Source organism: Stegodyphus dumicola, chromosome 4 (assembly GCF_044657685.1).
Source record: "Stegodyphus dumicola isolate Sdum_Otavi_A_Nest chromosome 4, ASM4465768v1".
NCBI classification, from domain to species: domain Eukaryota; kingdom Metazoa; phylum Arthropoda; class Arachnida; order Araneae; family Eresidae; genus Stegodyphus; species Stegodyphus dumicola.
In genome coordinates, this window is record NC_140771.1 from 164,993,406 (window position 1) to 165,012,160 (window position 18,755).

At 34.2% G+C, this 18,755-nt stretch overlaps 1 protein-coding gene across 1 annotated transcript in view; it reads right to left on the reverse strand.

The window, feature by feature from the left end:
- The window catches only part of LOC118200198 (uncharacterized), a 126,227-nt gene that overhangs the window by 25,294 nt on the left and 82,178 nt on the right, over window positions 1-18,755 (reverse strand). The window contains exons 10-14 of the mRNA XM_085815727.1: window positions 16,340-16,606; window positions 14,347-14,622; window positions 10,205-10,376; window positions 7,565-7,785; window positions 6,383-6,646 (exon numbers count right to left, since the gene is read on the reverse strand). Of these exons, the coding sequence (XP_085671853.1) occupies window positions 6,383-6,646; window positions 7,565-7,785; window positions 10,205-10,376; window positions 14,347-14,622; window positions 16,340-16,606 (1,200 nt within the window). The remainder of the gene's footprint in view (window positions 1-6,382; window positions 6,647-7,564; window positions 7,786-10,204; window positions 10,377-14,346; window positions 14,623-16,339; window positions 16,607-18,755) is intronic.

Below are 18,755 nucleotides of genomic sequence, written 5' to 3' on the forward strand. Positions count from 1 at the left end.
GAGCGGTAAAGTCGCTGAACACTGGTAGTTCGGTCCGAGGTTCGAATCCCGCGAACGGGCTGGCTGCATGGGTGTTTTCGTGGTTTTCCCCATGTGTAACGTGTATACGAGCCAGTTTCCCTCTACGAAGTTTAGAAAGTCCTCCACGAAGGCATCCCTCCCCTTAGGCAGATAGCCCTAGTGAGCTTTGCCATAATTAAATACACCACCGAAACACCACCACACCCTTCTTTGAGAGTGGGTTACCAAGTGAGTAGCGTCTTGCCCTAGCATTGAAGTTGCTTCACGCATGCGCAATAGGCATATTTTCAGCATGGTAACTTTCGTCGCTTGGCCGAAGAACATCTATGTATGTTTGGCTTGGCGATGAATTTAGATTTCTGCGTTTCGTAAGTGAAGCGTTGCGGAATGTGTAAAATTAGGTCACTTTGCGCCCAATTATGCGAGCAATTATTTACTAGGTGCTTAAGCATATGGGGTGAGCTTTGTGCTCAAATATATGAGAATTTATTTACTGGGGACTTGAAAAGCGTATAGAGAAATAGACGTTATCTTTTTTTCGCTCGTGTTGATGTTTTTGAGTTGCTTAAATGAATGTTGTAGGTTTTCGTAACATGCAATAATCAGTTAACCGTATTTTACATTTAATTCCAAATGTATTTTTGTTTGATATTTCATCTTATATTTACCGTTATCATAATTTTTTTTTTTAAATTCATGCTTTCCTTAAAGACATGTTTCATCCTAAGCAAATAACTCTTCAGTACTTTGACATAATCAATTAATTTAACCTCATTTAAAATTTTTGTTTCATATTTACATGTATCATTAAAGATCTTGGCAAATAATTCTTGAGAGCTTAATATAATTAATTAGAACATTTAGAAATTCAACTTAGTTATGTCAGGAATGTAGATATGATTTTATCCTTTGCAATATAGTACCTTCAGAATTCATCTAAAATTTCCCTGCAGTAAGCTTCTCAGCAAATCCAGTGTTTATTCTTATTTTTTTAAAATTTCTTTTTAACATTTATGACCTTTATCAACAAAAATAATTATTATAATAAAATTAAAATAATTATATTGTATTTAAAGAACCGGATTGATGGCCGTGGGGGTAACCAGTATCCGGCATTCAACTTGATTACAGCGCCTTGGTTACAGCGACCACCAGTGATGCAAACAATAGTAAAAATATATAATCAGAGTAAATATTGATACTGATAAATTTTTAAATAATACCATAGTTACTGTAATGATTTCAAGAATAATAAATTGCAGTAATGGTCTACAACACCTCGGGGATCACCGGTGATACCCACCATAAAAAATGCATTAAACATGATTATACAACATCTTCTGTAGGTAATATTTCAACACAATATACATTGCATAATAAAAAAATCATCTTGGTGCCATGGCCAGACCATGCACACAGCAGTCAAAGTATTAAGAATTAGTAATTTACAGTGATGAAATGTCTTGATATAGACTTTTATTTCTTTTGTAACATTTATTATGAGTTATTACAAAAATTGGAATTACATATTAATGCAAGGAATTTTTGGCCATAAATCTGTAATGGAAGCTACTGGGTATTCAAAAATTACCTGTAAGCATAAATAATATATTACTAGCCTAGTATCAAGAGTTTAGTCTTCTAGATTGTGTTGCTGTGATACTGGCCTTGTATCTGCGTTATGATTTGACTCTCCAACATTTAGTAACTGTAAGGCAGTGATTTGTAATTCTTTCTTTGTGGGTTTACACAAGTTTGTGCATTTTTTTTCCCTTTCTCCCTGTTTTATAGAAAATAAATGCCTCTGGGTCACATCAGTTTTTTTTTTTCTTCTTTGTCACACCTTGCGGTATAATGTTTTTGTTAGAAGAACCAGCAGTTTCAAGTTCAGAAAAGCTGTCATTCTGGGCAGGGACTGCATCCAGTGTCGGTTGTATTGTATCAAACAATCTTTTTATTGTGCGATACTCAGCATAAGTTTTTATCGAACATGTCATAGATAAAATGTTTACATTCATATTCTGAAATTTTTCCATCAGAGGTTTGGAAGTGCTAGGTGCATTTTTTCCTAATTCTGATGAAATTATATCCTACTCGGTAAGTTTGTCATCATCATTATCAATACATAAATTACCTACTGAGTCATTATGGTCATGACATTTTTTTAATTTTTTCCTGTACTGACATACAGAATGGATATGCTTGCACATATTCCATTTTATACTTGCATTCACGCATGTACAAGTATATTTGTGAATACATGCATTGGATTCAGTACAAGTAAGTTGGCAAGTACAATCATTAACTTTTTGCTCTCGTGTGCTTTGCCATAATTGAATAATTTAATCTAATCTGAATAACTGAATACAATTCAGTTAGGATTACCTTGTGTTGTTTGCGTAGATTTTGTAACTTGCTGCACAGTTTACCCTTGTTCAGAATAATTAGTCTATCGATCAATTTATCTTTGATAAAATTCATTGGTATTGTTATAGACTTGTTGAGTTGTTTAACTATTTTTCCATTAAGGTAGAGATACTTTATAGTCTTGTGCATCCTTTCTAGATGCATGTTTATGTTGATGCCACAGTGTAATATGCCCATGCTGTGGCAATTTTTGCATAATGACTCATGAAATACTGCCCAAAGGCATCTGTATCAGAGTCATTTAGTAATGTTTTGGTTGCTGTTTGTAACATATTTTCAAATGCCGAAATATCCCACTCTTCGAATAAAGTTCGCAGTATTTTATAAACCTCCAGTTGTTTTTCTTTACTAGTTACTTTCTTTTTAATTGTATTCGTCATGCTCTATCCACATGCCAGCTATAGAAAACCCATTTATTTGGACCTGGCATGGTTTGGCACCACCCGTTAAGAAAATTATTGGCAATGTCTGATGTAAATATGTCAAGCTGAATGTTTCCACATGCTTTTTGAATATGCAAAAGAAAACAGTGCCATTACTGTTTGATCGTTTCTGCTACATATGCAGAAAACACATGGTAACCCCTGACGAAGGTTATCGAGGACCAACAGTGTGATAAGTTTGAACCCATTGTTATATAAACCATGGGTTCCATCAACACAAACGCAGTCCTTAACCAATTTTTCTAACATGTAATGCCATTTCACGAACCCACGACTCCACACTTACTGCATCATCTATGTGTCTTACAGATGACAGATTGAATTGGTTTGGTTTGGTTTATTTAATAATAGCAAAGCACAATAGGGCTATCTGCCTAAGGGGAGGGATGCCTTCGTGGAGGAATTTCTAAGGGAAGCGGGTTTGTATACACGTTACACATGGGGAAAACCACGAAAAGGCCCATGCAGTCAGCCCATTCGCAGGATTCGAACCGAACTACCAGTGTTCAGCGACTTTACCGCTCGGCCACTGGTGGGCGACAGATGAAATTGAAATTTAGTATTATGTAAATCATGGCGAGTAATTAGATGCATACGTGTTTGATCTCCTGCAATAGAATCTCAAATTTCGCCTAAAATCCTTTCAAAAGGAATACCAGCAGCAATCTTGGAAGCTAAATACATTGTAGTTTCCTTTAAAAGAAACATATGTCCAACATGAGTCTTTAAGTACTGAACGTAGCATTTTCCATCAGTTTGAATAACTGTAATACTTGCTAGACAAAATCCATTTTTTTTTTACCCTATAGTTTTAAATGTCTAATACCACTGCCTTCTGGTGTTTAACGATGACACACAAAAAAGTAGTGAGTATCTGAATTTCTTTTTTGGGCACCACATTCGACTATAAAACTGCATTTTGTCTCGGTTTCAATGCCCTTTTTCCATACAGTAAATTCTTGAAAAGAAGGAAACTGCAAATCTTCAGTTATAAGACATTTATCATGAACGTTTTCAAAATGCCTTAGCAATTCTGCATTTGTAGATATAGCGCCCGTAGATTTCATCGGAATGAATACGTCTTCGAACACTTCAAACATACAAAATTACCTTCCATACTAATGACGCTAAATATAAGAAACCAGTAACACCTTAACCAAAGACATATTCTTTGTCTTTGGTTAAGGTGTTACTGATTTCTACATATTCTTTGCCATAACTAACTTCTACATTTCAAACTTCTTATTCAGGCTTAACTTTCGCAACGTGACAATATTTAGTGGAATAACATGTCTTTGGTTGCCAGTCTGATGATACATCGCCAATTCTGTATAACGGGTAGCAGCCAATAACGCCAACTAAGCTTGTCATTGCGCATGCGTGAAGCAACTTCAGTGCTAGGGCGAGACGCTACTGACCAAGTGTTCTTCGGAGAAAGGGGACGTTACAATACCCTAAAGAATATATATCACTCTCGTTCAGTGTAGGGTAAAATATCGAGTGGGGGGGGGGGGAACACTTTTAAATTGGGTATAAAGAGAAGCAGCAAGGATTTGTGGTCTTGGTATGGAATCAACAAATATATAATATGACAAGTACAATTATTCTTCATGTGCTATACATAATACGATTAAAAAACTCCTCGTGCAGTAAATTGTATAGCATATAACACAATTAGAAAATGTAGGAGATTTGATGTTATAAGGTATTTCTCTCGCCTTCTTAGCATATCTTCGTGGTGTAGTGGTCAGCACGCTCAGCGCGTATTCGAGAGGTCCGTGGTCCGAGTCCCGGCGAAGGCATTGCACATTTTTCATCTCTAATGCTTTCAAAAAATGCCTAATGTCTCTACAAGTGGCGCCCGAACTAAAAAAAAGGTGGTGGATGATGATTCTCCACCACCAGGATTTGGCGATTGGGTCGTAAAAATAGGGTTAATGTACTGGATAAATTTAATGTAGTCTAGGTACTTGATACAATTAAAGGTACCGATCGAATTTATTAAATATATTTTTCATGCACGGAAATACAAATAAAAATAAAAATAATATATAGGACATAATACAATAAAAATAATCTTGGGTATCGAAAATAAACTTTTCATGTATTAGACGCAATATACTCAAACACTGATTTTTAACTTTTCCCTGTGGATAAAACTATTTTGTCGTAAAAATTGATAATATAACATAACTTGCCCCGATTCATATGAACAGCTAATGAGATAAGCAATAAAGTTAGATACTTTTTGACCTCTTCACTAGTCAAATTATTCATAGTAGTTACATAAATAAGATTATGTAAGTTTTGAAAATATTTATTTCATATGTGAATAGAAAATTTAGAACAGAAATTTGTTATATATAGTACATTATTTTCTGTTTTACATTTCAACAATTATTTTGAAAGTCAAAAGATTTCTGCGATAAAAAAGACATTTATTTAATTTAACCCTTTGAAATCTAAAAAGTAAATTTCATTTATGAAACTGTGCGGAGAGTCTGTGGTGTAGGTATGGGGTTAAGTTTTAACATTCGTTAAACTTAACTTTTGACCTCTTCACTGATTTATAATATTAACTTGGCAATTACTTGTACAGATGGACTCAATTACAAACTTGATTTTGAAAGCACCTCAGTGAGTAAAGAAGACAAATCGTTAAAACAGTTTCCCAAATCCAGCTAGATCGATTCTTCAAATTCGCACAAAGTTTTAAATATTTTAAATGCAATTGCAGAGTTATCTTGTTTGTCAAAAATGATACATATGTAAGATCTTGAAATTTGAAGATAAAATTTGTATAACATTTTTATTACATTAAATTTTGTCTGGATAATCAGCGACCCAGTTATAGATATAATTATGATATTATTAAGACGGCTGAACAGTGATAATTTAATGTAGGTTTGAATCCTGGCAATCGCTTTGGTGTGTGGGTGATTTTCGCTAACATGAGTATGAGCCGTTTAAGCTCAGAAATGTCTTGAGAAGCCATTCTTCAACCTTGGCCAGTCCTACAGTTTGATCTTTTGTTTGCCGTGCATTCAAGCTTTGCTCCCCTAAATTAGTTCAGGAACTAAACTTTCTAAGAGCGGTTTTCAAATAACAGAGATTTTTCATCTCTAGTGACGAAGCATTTGAAAATTTTTCATCTCGCTGAAAAGAAAAACTTTTTTTTTCGATCAATCATAAGAACCAATAGTTATTCCATTCTTTCCACCTATTAGTTAAAAAACAGCATATATTCTACGTACTTTTTGCATTATTTTCTTCTAACAATGAATTATTAATATATTCTTGATTTTTCATATTTCTGAAGACCTTTATTGTCCTTTGAAGACATTTTTCGCAAACTCTTTCGATATGCTGACTAACCAATACTACCATATTGATGGATATGCTGAAGACACTAACTAAAATCACAGAAATTATATTTACAAATTTTATCAAAGCGTGAATTCAAAAAATAAAATTCGAAGAAAATACTTAACCTGCTGAGCACTGGTTCTCGAGATATTCCATCTCCGGTAAATCTCGGACGAATGCATTTGGCTTGGATCGCCTATCTTCGGAAAAAAGCCGACACATTCGTCGAAAAGTGTCGTAAGTGGCCGACTTACAGGGAGGTACGTTTGTCAGGCACAGATCTTCGCAATCCGTGCGTCGTGGCACACCCGGCACTTCGAGATCTGGCACATCGTGGAAGTCATATCCGGGCACTCTGTCAAAACTCCACAACTTACCACAAGGAGGCTCTGGAAGTAAAATAGTAGGTATATTAACCACAAAAAACTGCCACTGTAAAGAAACGAATATGCGGAGAAGACAAGGCATCATACTTAAATTTCTAACTAGTATAAGGGGAAAATTGGAAGCTATTATTTGGATCCTTAAGTAAAATTATACATTTTAGGAACATTTTTCAAAGGTGCAATCAGTTGTTCACTGATATTATTAATAATTTTACTTTAAAATTAAAAATACGCTCAGTCAGTGTAATGACAAAAATACATATTACGTTCTCCAAGAACATGAAAATAAATAAATAAAATACAATTAGGTAAAAAGGGGTCATTAAACAACATAAATCTTGCCGTTATTATAATTTCAAAAGGCTTTTAAATAGTATAAAACCCCGAGAAATGAAACACGTAAAATTTAAAATAAACTATAACATGTAAGTTTTATTTTAGAGAACACATTAGTTTTATGTTAATCCACTTGTTTTTCTTCTGCCAAAATTCACTAGAAGTCAAATTAAATGGAGCTTAAACAGTAAACGAATGTATAATTTAGTCGGAAAGCTGTGGCAGTGCCGTCTCTCTGCTCAAGAGCCGTCTCTCTGCTCTTCGATTTAATTTTGGTAAAGGATTTGTTTGCGTCTGATAACGTTCACCTTCAGAAATCGCGGATAGCTGGAGTCGGGTTATTTAGATGATGATTTGTTAAGTTGTATATATTTAAGCATTTGTTTCTAAATAGCGGTGGATAAGTTTTGTGACCTTGTACTTACAAGATATAATGTTAATAAAGTTTCAATTAAGATTTATATCTTGCTTTTCTGGAGTTTTAGAATTCTAAGTAAGTGAGAAAACAAAAATTTGTTGCACATGACAATTAAATACGGTTTAGTAGTAATAGTTAACTAAATTTAAAATTACAGAGAGACTTACCCGAGAGGCAAATCTTCTCAAAATAGGCGGTGTTTTGAGCAGGAACGATTGTGTTGTCCACTGCAGTTGAGTAAGCGTCCAGCCAAAAACACAGTTGCTGATACGTTGCATATTCTATCACAAATCCTTTGCAGCGTTCTCCCAGTCTTTGGCAGTGAGCTTGGCATTCGGTGACGACACCAGTGGGACTGTGAGTAATTAGTCGTTCCTTCCTGCCGAACCTGAGAAAAAATTTTCTAACAATCAGCTCCTTTCTCTCTTACCTTAATTATACAATTTAAATAGCCCCAGGTAGCATCGGTGTCAGCGTATTATTACTTGTTATGGCTTCATGTCAATGTTACTCCAAGTATAATATACAAGGATATTTCAGAAACATTGTACGGCTGAGTATCGCTAGAATAATTAGTTAGAAATTTGTTTTTCTCCACAATCAGCCGGCTACAACTAATGGTCTTTTAGACAAAAAGGAGAAAGAAGTCTGTAATATTCCAAAATTGGCCCTAAAATATATATATTGTCAAAATTAACAAAATGCACTTTCACCCGATGAAAAGCCATATTTATGCCCGTGTTACTATAGGCATTCGCCCCGTGTTCTTTTTAGAGAAATTAAATAATGAGGCTAATATGCATGTATGTATTCGCATTGGGGAAAAAACGACGGTACCTAGAAAGATCAGATTTTGAATAACGTATTCGTTCGTCCTAACATGTGCAGCTAGAAACACGAATTTTGAATTTCGAATTTTATATTTTATATTTTTAAAAGTTTTAAGGAATTTTTTATTAAAAATCTTAGCGTTTGGAAAGCGAGCAATAGCAAACACTGTACGGAATGAAGCATTTTTATCTCCAGCTCGCGAAACTGTATATCGGAAATTCTAAAGAAGATATGCTCTTTTTAATATTTTGTGATTTGAATTTATCCACAAAACTTAAACTGAATCACTTTTGAATTGAATTTTATGGGGCGTAAGTTTAACCTATGAAAACAATATTGGTATGATGAACTAAGAAAGGATTAAAAAGAAACGAAATGTATGCAATCACTTAACACTGCGTCGGGATGCTAAACATATGCTGCTTTTAAATTATTAGTATTTATTAGCTGACCAATTTTGCTGCTGAATTAGATATGGCGTAAGTGCGAAGAATATGATGCTTAATAATAAAGCTAAAAGAAAAAACATAAAGAAAAGGGTTAGCAGGAATGAGTGCGACAGCATATTAGTAGACTGCGAGCTCAGCGAGAGCGTAAAAGAACTTAGCAAAACCTTTTGGGTGATCGTTAAAGTCTGAATCCTTTCAGGTTTTTTTTCTTTCTTTTTTTTATCGTATTAGGGTAGATGCTGTCTGTTATGTTTTGGAGGGGAGAGCAAAAATTGGCTGGAGGAATAGGTTTTTGTGTTTCCCAATGGCAGGCTCTAGCAGCCGTTTATAGGCGTTGGCCACTACTAAGGCTGGAAGCGGTGGTCTCTTCATTATGGAGACACCCAAGAAATCGGCCACCGGTGCCTTCTATGAAAGGATTGACAAATTACATCCATACCTTCTGTGGGGTTCGAGCCGGGCCCTTTGGTACGTAAGCCAGAGTCACTAACCACTTCCCCCTCTGGGCGATTATTGGAGACATATAGTTATGTCGCTGTAATCTTTCCCGTTTCTATTTTGAAACACCCTGTATATCATCCAACCTTAGCTTCTTTATAATTTTCGTGTAATTTAATAAGTTATATTTCTTCTTTCTTAGAGTAAGTTAATATTTTTTACTATAAAAATAAAATAAATAAAATATATAGGAATTTTTTATTAACCGATCAGCTTTATCCTAATACTAAATCTCTATTCTGAAGGAATAGACAGGTGGTGTGTTTTGTTCACTTTTCACCTGCTTTTCAGCTAACATTACTAAGTAAGCGGAAAAAATTGAAAATAACATATTACAGTTAGATTTGCAATTAGATCGCGTTTTCCTCTATAGTTAAAAAATTATATTTACTAGAAATCTAAAGTATTATGTATCTTCGATTAACCTGGGTAATATCGTAGCCGACGTCCGCGATCAATTCGAGAACAATTAACGAAAGAAAAAAACGAAAGAGGAATAAACCATATTATAATTAACATAAAATTTCTCTTAATAATTTGTCTATATTTAAAGGCAGTTTAATCTGAAGGATAAATACATTCGGTCACGCAAATTAAGTTAGTATTAAAAAAATTTGTAAATTAAGAAACAATGAGCTTCGTTAGAAAGGAAGAAATTGTGTTATAAATGGCATTAAAGAACAGTAATTACAAGGGAAATTAAAGAATGTTCAAAATCGGGCAAAAGTCAGTAAAATGTTTTTGGCGGTGTCCATCCAGCAAGCCCTATTTAATATCATTTTTTTTTTTTTTTTTGTTATTAAGCCCATTTTTCGTTTCCTTTACATACTTTTTATAGTTTAAAATTTTTTTTTTTTTTAATCATTCTACAACAAACAAAATTAACGTTTTTTGAGATAGCACCCTGGAATCCGCGATTCGTTTAATCGTCCTCGGTTAATCGAGAGTGGTCTCTATATCTAACATAAAAGTACTTTATAATCGTTCTAAAGGATGTTGTATGGGAAGTAATAAAAAGGTTCATATTACCTGAGATTGTAATTGACGACTTTTTCGTATGTAAATTGTTCGAAAGTGCACCGGTTCGGAATGGGAGGCAGCTGCGTTGGTGGACGCAGAGTTGGGGGTGTCTGCGGTGTTGGCGTTGGCGAGAATGTTCCCGGTGTTCCTGCTGTAGGTGGTGGCGGTAAGGATGTGCTTGCTAGAAGAAGTACGCATGTTAAAAAGGGTAAAACATTTTATTACTTATGTTTATCATCCACAAAAAATTATAAAAAATACTGTTATCCATGTAAACATGTTATTTACTGCTAATCACCGCTTAAGACCGCTGAGACTGGACAACACAAAAGGCATTTTGTAATTTTTCTTAACAGCTATCACTCCTACAACAAGTATGGAAGACAGATTTCTATGAATCATGTTTCACTTGGAAATCTAAAATATTCTTTACAGCCTGATGTTGCAAGTAGCTGTGTCAGTCAGAAGGAAAAGATGAAAAAAATCCTCTTTTGCTAATGCGGGATGTCAAAATAATTCTACTTGGCATACGATTCATGCCTACGACTGAAGATGGATACACTACTTCTGATGCAAAATTACAGAAAATATTCCAGCTTACTTGAAGTTGCGTCAGCTTTACCCAAGTTTGATAAAAAAAATTTCAAGTCAACACACTACCAGTTTCTTAATACTGTATTAGCGTTGATTAGCCAAAACACTATGACCACGATCCTAATACCATGTTCAGGAAAGCATCTGCATGGAAAGCATCTTAATCATGACATGGGTTCTAGAGATCCATGGTAAGTGTTTGGAGAAAGCTTATATAATATTTTCAAGCAACGCCTCCCAGTTCCTAAAGCTGACAAGAAGGTGACAGCCCTGCTCTGAGCTGGCGCTTAATGACAGCACAGATATACTCAATAGGAATAATACTTTGGAAGTTAGGATGTCTGGACAAAAATTAAAATTCATCAACATTTTACTCAAAGTACCGTATAGCAATTTCGTCCCGATGATATGAAGCGTTGTTTTACTTGAAGACTCTATTTCTGGTGGAGAAGACAGTAGAATAGGAAAAGAGGTAACTAATCAATCTGCAAATACCATGATGTATTCTACAACAATTACCGGTACCATGTATGCCCATAAGCATAATTTCTTCTTCCACAAGGCTGTTTCTACGTCTATAGTACATGTGTTGATCAAATATTCGAAACTTTACCTTGTAGATGGCTACTCTGACACTTCTATAGAAATGATACAAAAGAAATCGTGTTTCATCCAACCAGATAAACCTTTTCCAGTCCTGCAGCGTCAATCGCAGAGTTAATGGACTCTTTGTACTCACAAACATAGATCATATTTTGTTAACAGAGACACATGGAAAAGGCGTTTAATTGCGATGTCTATATATTAGAAGGGCATCTCTTGCAGAGTTTCATATCCTAGGAGACTCATATGCTGTATGTTCAGATATATATGAACCTTGACTCTCACTGTATTCAGTGGAGCCACCAGTTACCGCCTACTTGCCTTCACCGAGAGAGACAGTCAATGAAGAACTTATTAGCTATTCAAGTGTCGATATTCCAAGCCTAGGAGTCTAATACCGACTTTCCGATTTGTCTTCAACTTTACATGAATGTATTAGTGGAAGTTTGTGAACACCCAATACGAGCCGTGATATTTTGGTGATATTCATTCAAATCCACAGTCGTCTCAATCTGGCCTTTTTATCAAAGTCGCTTAAATCATAATCCTTTCCCATTACATGCAAACGCAGTGAGCAAAATGATGCCTTATCATAACCAGCAGTCATTCAAGACATTTTCCCCTGTCGCTTTTCTTCTATGTCATTCCAACTAGCGCATTCTGTCAAAGTAAATCGTATTGCTTTGATTGATCAATGGATATGTGGGTACATAATGGCTGACTTTCTCAGACATAAAGGTGGATTGATCATGATTTGACTCATGCTCTTATAAAGAAAAAGAGCATAAATTCGAGATTTCAAAGGCTTGATACCAAACGAAACTGATAAAAGTTTGCTTTATAATGAGAATTTAAACCAGAAAGATAAACACATAATTACCCAAGTATGTAAACATGTGTTATTCATTTCATGATTTCTTTACATATTATTGCCTATTAATAAATTTTTATTCAGTCTACTAAATAAGAGACAAGTCCGAACGAACAACATCTTTAGTGTAGATAATCAGAAGGTAATTAATTCACATTAACCAAGCAGCGAAATAGGTTTCAGTGATACCAAAGGTACCGCGAACATCTTTCTTGAAACAAGAGAGAATATCACAGATTTCATAGTAAAAGTACAAAATGCTCTGTTGTAGAAAATTCTCATTATCAAATCCTAAAAATGGCATAACAAAACTATGAACTCAGCAGCTGAGCAACTCAGCGAGATGAAGTTTAAAAGCATTAAAAAAATTCATGGTCGAAGCTTAACTCCAAACTGAACTTATTCTCGTCTTTCTCCTGGCTTGGAGCACGATCTCACAGGAAGATTTCCTGTCGAAGAGTAAAGGAAATCCTGAAATTTTTAAACTTCTTTTAAAATGTTCGTACGTCCTAAAATGTAGCCAAATTTAAGGATATTTTACCAATCATCATTTTAACGATAAATTTTCCTGAAGTTACGTTTCAATAAGTGTGATTTTAGGTTCTTTCAAAGCTATTAACAAAAGTACAAAAGTTAACTACTCACGATTGATTCTGCCAACATATAAAACAAGTTAAACATATGAATTCATAATTATTCTAGTCATATTTTAAAACAATTTAAAACAGAAAAGTATTTAAAAACAGATAAATCTTACAATAAAACAACTCAATTCAATATACGATAATTTACAATAACGCACAACTAATAAAAAAAGTATGCAAAAAGATATAAAAAAAAAGTATCTGCGTAAATTTGAAAAAAAAAAGTGAGAAATTATCACATTTTCCTGAACGTACTCTCGTGGTGTTAAATGGTAGCATCTCCAGGTGCCAAACTGCAAAATCCATGGTTTCAATTCCAGGAATGGCATGGTTAACATTTCATAATCGTCCTTTTAATAGGGAAAAATGCAAAGAATTATAACAAAAATCCATAGTTTCAATGCCAGGAAAGACAGGGTTAACTTTTCATATGTCCCATTTCCGATTACACAGTCTTTACATTGGGCTCCATACTAAAATGTTGTGGGTGACAAAGTGTCACCATCTCGATTTGCTTTACTGGGTCTTGTAGCTTTCCCTAATCTTCATTTTAATAGGGAAAAATGCAAAGAATTATAACATCCCCCGGGCATTCTTCTGGCGTAAGTGATTATCGTATCTAGCAAGCAAGTGGAAGATCTGCGGTTAATCTTGGAAAGGGAACCACTGTTCAGTTTTGATGTTTTTCGATTCCACTACTCCTAGTAACTTCTACTCAACATTGAAGGAAATCAGTCATAAAAAGTGTTACACGTAATTTCTTAATAAATGTTAACATAAACTCTGGAACTCTCAAACTTTGAAACATACATAAAAAATCTTACATAATAAGACCTACTACATAACAAGAAATACTTTCTGTTTATATTTTATTCACTTTTTCTTAAGAAATTGCTCTGCAATGGTTGCTTTCTCTTTCAGTTGTCAGATCCTGATATAAGCAAGGGCAGAGGAGGTACTTGCCCAGGTTTCTAAATCATTCCATAGTATTTTAAATGTGATGCAAATTTCCTTTCTCAGATTTTATAAAACTAAAAAATGACGAAAACAAGACGGTTCTCTTTTGCAGTTTCCAATTCTAGTTAGATAATCCTTATTCGCTTTCCCTAATCCTTTAACCTAACCTAGCAATTCCAGATAGCTTTTAAGACTCTGGTTTAAGTGCATAAACTTATGTTTTGTACCACACAAAATAAATTGAAACCATAAAAAACACACAAAAATGTATTTTAAATAACTTTTAAATGATGAAATTTTGAATGATCTAGTAAACTAACGAACTCAGACTTACTCAACATCAATATGTATGTTAATTTCTGCAAAGAGGGAAAGAATTTATAATAAAATGACAACTCAGCTTAAATATTTTTTCAATTTTGATAAAGAAGTAGGGTCTTCCTCTGATCCCTTATCTGTCACAAGTGAAAAACTGTCCTTACCGGGTATCTGCCCTCTGCATTCCACTTCCTCGTACAGAGAGCGTAGTCTGTAGCGAATGGCTTTGGCTTGCCCTGTCTGTCTATTTTCCGAACTCAGGAGACACAGATCATTGATACCACCTTGTTCGAGGTAACTATAAGACCGGCAGTTAAAGTCCTGTTCTTTCCTGCAGAGCTGGCGGCACAACTCAAAATTGCTGATTCCTGGAATGGCTTTGCTTGTGTATACCATGAAAAGATCGCGCTCCGGCAAACGGTATGGGCAGGTAGAAGTGCCTGTGGAAGGAATAGAAATGGTTGAGTTTATAGTACATACAGTTGTACCAAAAATGTGAGAGAAGAGAAAGGTTATGATACTCTGGAATTAATTGAATCTTCTTATTTGACATTCTGTATTTTCAAAGATCATTTTACGCATATACTCATCATTCTGACAATGAAAGAGCGGAAAATTAGCAATCGTACTCATTTTGCTTCAGTTTCATGTGAATAAAAATTTTGAAGAAAATATATATGTTAATAGCATATTTTTATTCTTAGCACTATATACATCTTACTCATTAAAATAGAAATTACAATTTAGAAAGCTGTTATCGAGATAGCGAGGTTTAAACTTGGCAAGAGTGAACTACGTTACATTTTACTGTACTACTTTATGTGGTATTATCTCAGTATCCGGCTGTTAGTGTTCCGTTATCTAGCTACCGTGCTAATCACTGTAGCACTACAAAATCTGATTTAATACAGGGCATCACTTAATACAGAGAAATACAGTACGTCAGCATGACTGAAGTGTAAATTAGAAAACCACAGCTGTAATATCCTGTTGCCAGACAACAGCTAGCAGAAAATATTTATCCGTGTTATCTGTTTCCACCCTCGAAGATGTGTATTGCCAGGGAACTTGTAGTCAATCCATCTCTGACTACATATAACCGATGCTGATTGGCATTCTTATAGACATTTAATCGTTAGTTTGTTTAAAGGATAACCTAGAAAGACTTAAGACACTAGCCAACTTACCTTTCTTTGGCTTTTGCGTTTGCTCTTCTAGTTATTCGTACACCCTTAACTACTTATATATGCTAAAGCCCATTTTATTAAGAGCAATTATAAAAGAATTAGAACATAAAAATACCCCTCTCACACGATTGACATCGAACCACCGTATTTCATAAATAAATCGAGCCACTGTATGTATATGTTGTGACTTAATAGCTGTTAGGCAGCATTTCTCAGTATAGAGTTTCTTGCTTTTCCCAGTGTAAATGCAAAATTAATGTACGCTTATAAAAAAGGTTTTCAAGGGGCAAAAAGTACTTGTGTAATCCTGACGCGCTTCAATGTAGGGCCATTTTCTAAGCTGAAGGCATTAAAAATCTATGCTAAATTAAAATTAAAATAGAGATAAAATGTATATAATTATCACTTGTTAAAAACTGTGATGACTGAAATACGATCATTTGCCTGTGAAGTAAAAACGGCAATCATAAAATTAAAAACATAACAGTTCCCTCCAAAAAACGTTTTGCAATCGATTTCGCCGCGCGCATTTTTAGCGAATTATTCTGAATAATTTTTGTCACAATATATCACAATAATATTTTTTTTTTTTTTTTTTTTTTGTTGTTGTTCGGAAAGGAGAACTTCAAAACAAAAGCTGAAATAAACGACAAATGAAGAAATATTACTATGTTTTTTGAATACATAAATAAATATTTATTTAATTCATATGGTATTATTTTTCAAACTGATTAATGGGTTACATAAATGCTATTTCGTACGATTCTTTAGATTATACAGCCATTTCTTTTATCCGGTCTCACAGAAGCAGGTTATTTTGGTATCTAGTCGCAGTAAAATTATGATTGGATTATTTCATACTTTGCTTTAGACAAAAAATATTTTTTAATAATGGATATATCCTGCTTATACAAGACGATGAAAATAGTATTTTAGAGTGAACCGTAAATAGGATTAGTCTTTAACTCACCGACATTGCATTGGTTTTCCAAGTATTCCACTCCGCTGGCATACGACAACTGAGTATGTGGGAAGCTCTGTTCTTCAGAAAACAGCCTACATTCTTGATTATATCTGTAGTAATTAGCGGATCGGCAAACAAATCTCTTTTCTTCCAGACATCTGCGTTCGCAGTTGGCCCGTGATACTAGTCGGATGACGTCCCTAGCTTGCACCCCTCGCAGTTCTTTGTCAACGTAGCGGTCGAACATCCACTGTTTGGAGCAACCCAAGTAAACTAGAATAAAAATTAACAATTAAAATGTACTTTTTTAAGGAGAATTTATGCTACGCAATTTGAGCGAAATTGTGTCAGTACTGGAATGCCATCTGTCATGGAACCAAGAAATTTTTCGAAACGTTTAAAGAGTAATGAAGAAAGGGAAATTTGTGAGATCGGAACAACTGGGTTTAATAATCGAGTTCATATGAAGAATAGGTTAAAAAGAGCAAACATTAAGCGCCAAGAAACGAGAATAAATATAAAGAAAAAATGCAAATTACTAAATTATTATTTATTTTATGGATTTAAGCATTATTTAATTCATAGATTTTTCTGAGATCATTCCACATATTATTCATTTTATGTTTTATATACATATGAATGTAATTATAGTATTAGAAAACATTATCATTTTTGTGTATTATAAATGAGGTCAGAAAGAGGAAAAAATAATATGATACGCCATGCTGCAGGCAAGACTTTAGATTTAACTTTAGATTTTACGTTGATAATAATTACATATACTATAAATTAGCTAAATATTTTTCTGAACAAAATCCATTCGTCTTTTTTAGTCAAAACGAAAGGTCTACCCATGTAATTTATATGAAGATTTTAAAAGATTTGCAAAGTTACAGATATAGCGGAATCAGAAATATCGGCAATCTGGCGTTGAGCGAACTGATTTTGTAATGCTTTCCAATTATAAAAATCGAGAATTCGCCAAATGTGATCAACGGGAGAATTTTTATAAAATGTAAGAGTGTAAATCTGAAACTGGCATACCTAAAATTTAAGTTAACATAGGTTTTATAGAAGAAATGCTTGTTTACAATTTATAATAAATTTAAACTATTTAAATAATTTGATCCTATTTCGATATGATTACTAAGATGGTCATTTTTGTTTTGTCGTCAGTACTGGTGTATCTAATAATTTTGTGCATCTCCAAATCAGATGATGGTGGTTCAGTGGGTTTACTAATTTTAACACTTTTACATTTTAAACAATATTTTAATTACTATATACAGAGCGTATTCTTAGGCCGCCGCCTTCAACATGAACAAACTTTATTCTCTTACAACTAAGCAAGCAACAGCGCCCTCTAGCCTTTTTCTTCAAGTTACACAACACTCCCCACCTGAACTCGGTGGAGAGTTCATCTTTCAATAATATATTCTAGAATATTCAATTAATATTTCGACAATAAATCCTGGAGAAATGGTTAAATATAACACACATGCATACATAATTATAAGCACAAAAAATTTTACAAAACATTAAATGATACCTATCAGCAAGGTCAGGAGAATCAAACCTAAAAATACAAAATACAAACATTAGTTAAGTTCCATATTATATAACAATTGTATAGGCCTTTTTAAGGTACCAGTAGGTGTTTTAATTATGCAAGATCTTATTTTACCATCTCTGCCTGGCATTAATTCCAAAATTTTACCTATTGTCCAAAGATTTCTGGGATGTTTGTCGTCATGAATCAAGACAATATCGTTGATTTTAAACTGAGATGCGTTAGAGTGTGGAGGACAAATATTGGCAGATCTCAGATTAAAAAGATACTCTGATCTCCAACGCTTCCAAAAATGATTTAAAATATCTTGATGGTATTTATATCGTTTAATAATTGAATTTCTTGACCCAGTCAAATTATTTGATGTTATTTTATTATCAGGCAGAGATAGCAATCGTCTACCAACCAGAAAATGAGAGGGTGTTAATGGAGAAGGTTCATTGGGATCGGTAAACACGTAGGTAATTGGTCTACAATTAATCATTGCCTCGATTTCAATGAGCACTGTTTCAAGCTCTTTCACAGTAAGGGATGATCGACCAATAATTTTTCGCAAGCTGGATTTTATGGTTCGTACCATACGCTCCCAAAACCCTCCCCACCATGGACCCCTCTCAATAATAAATTTCCAATTTATTCCTCTAGCAGAAAATAAGTCTTTCACAGATGAGTCACTCAAAGTTTTAAAAATATGTTTTAGTTCTTTATCAGCTCTTTTAAAAGTCTTGGCATTATCGGAGTACACGGTGGTACACAGTCCTCGGCGAGCTAAAAATCTTCGGAAAGCTAGCAAAAAACTTTCAGTGCTGAGATCAGTTACTATCTCTACATGTAAGGCACGAGTGACCGCAC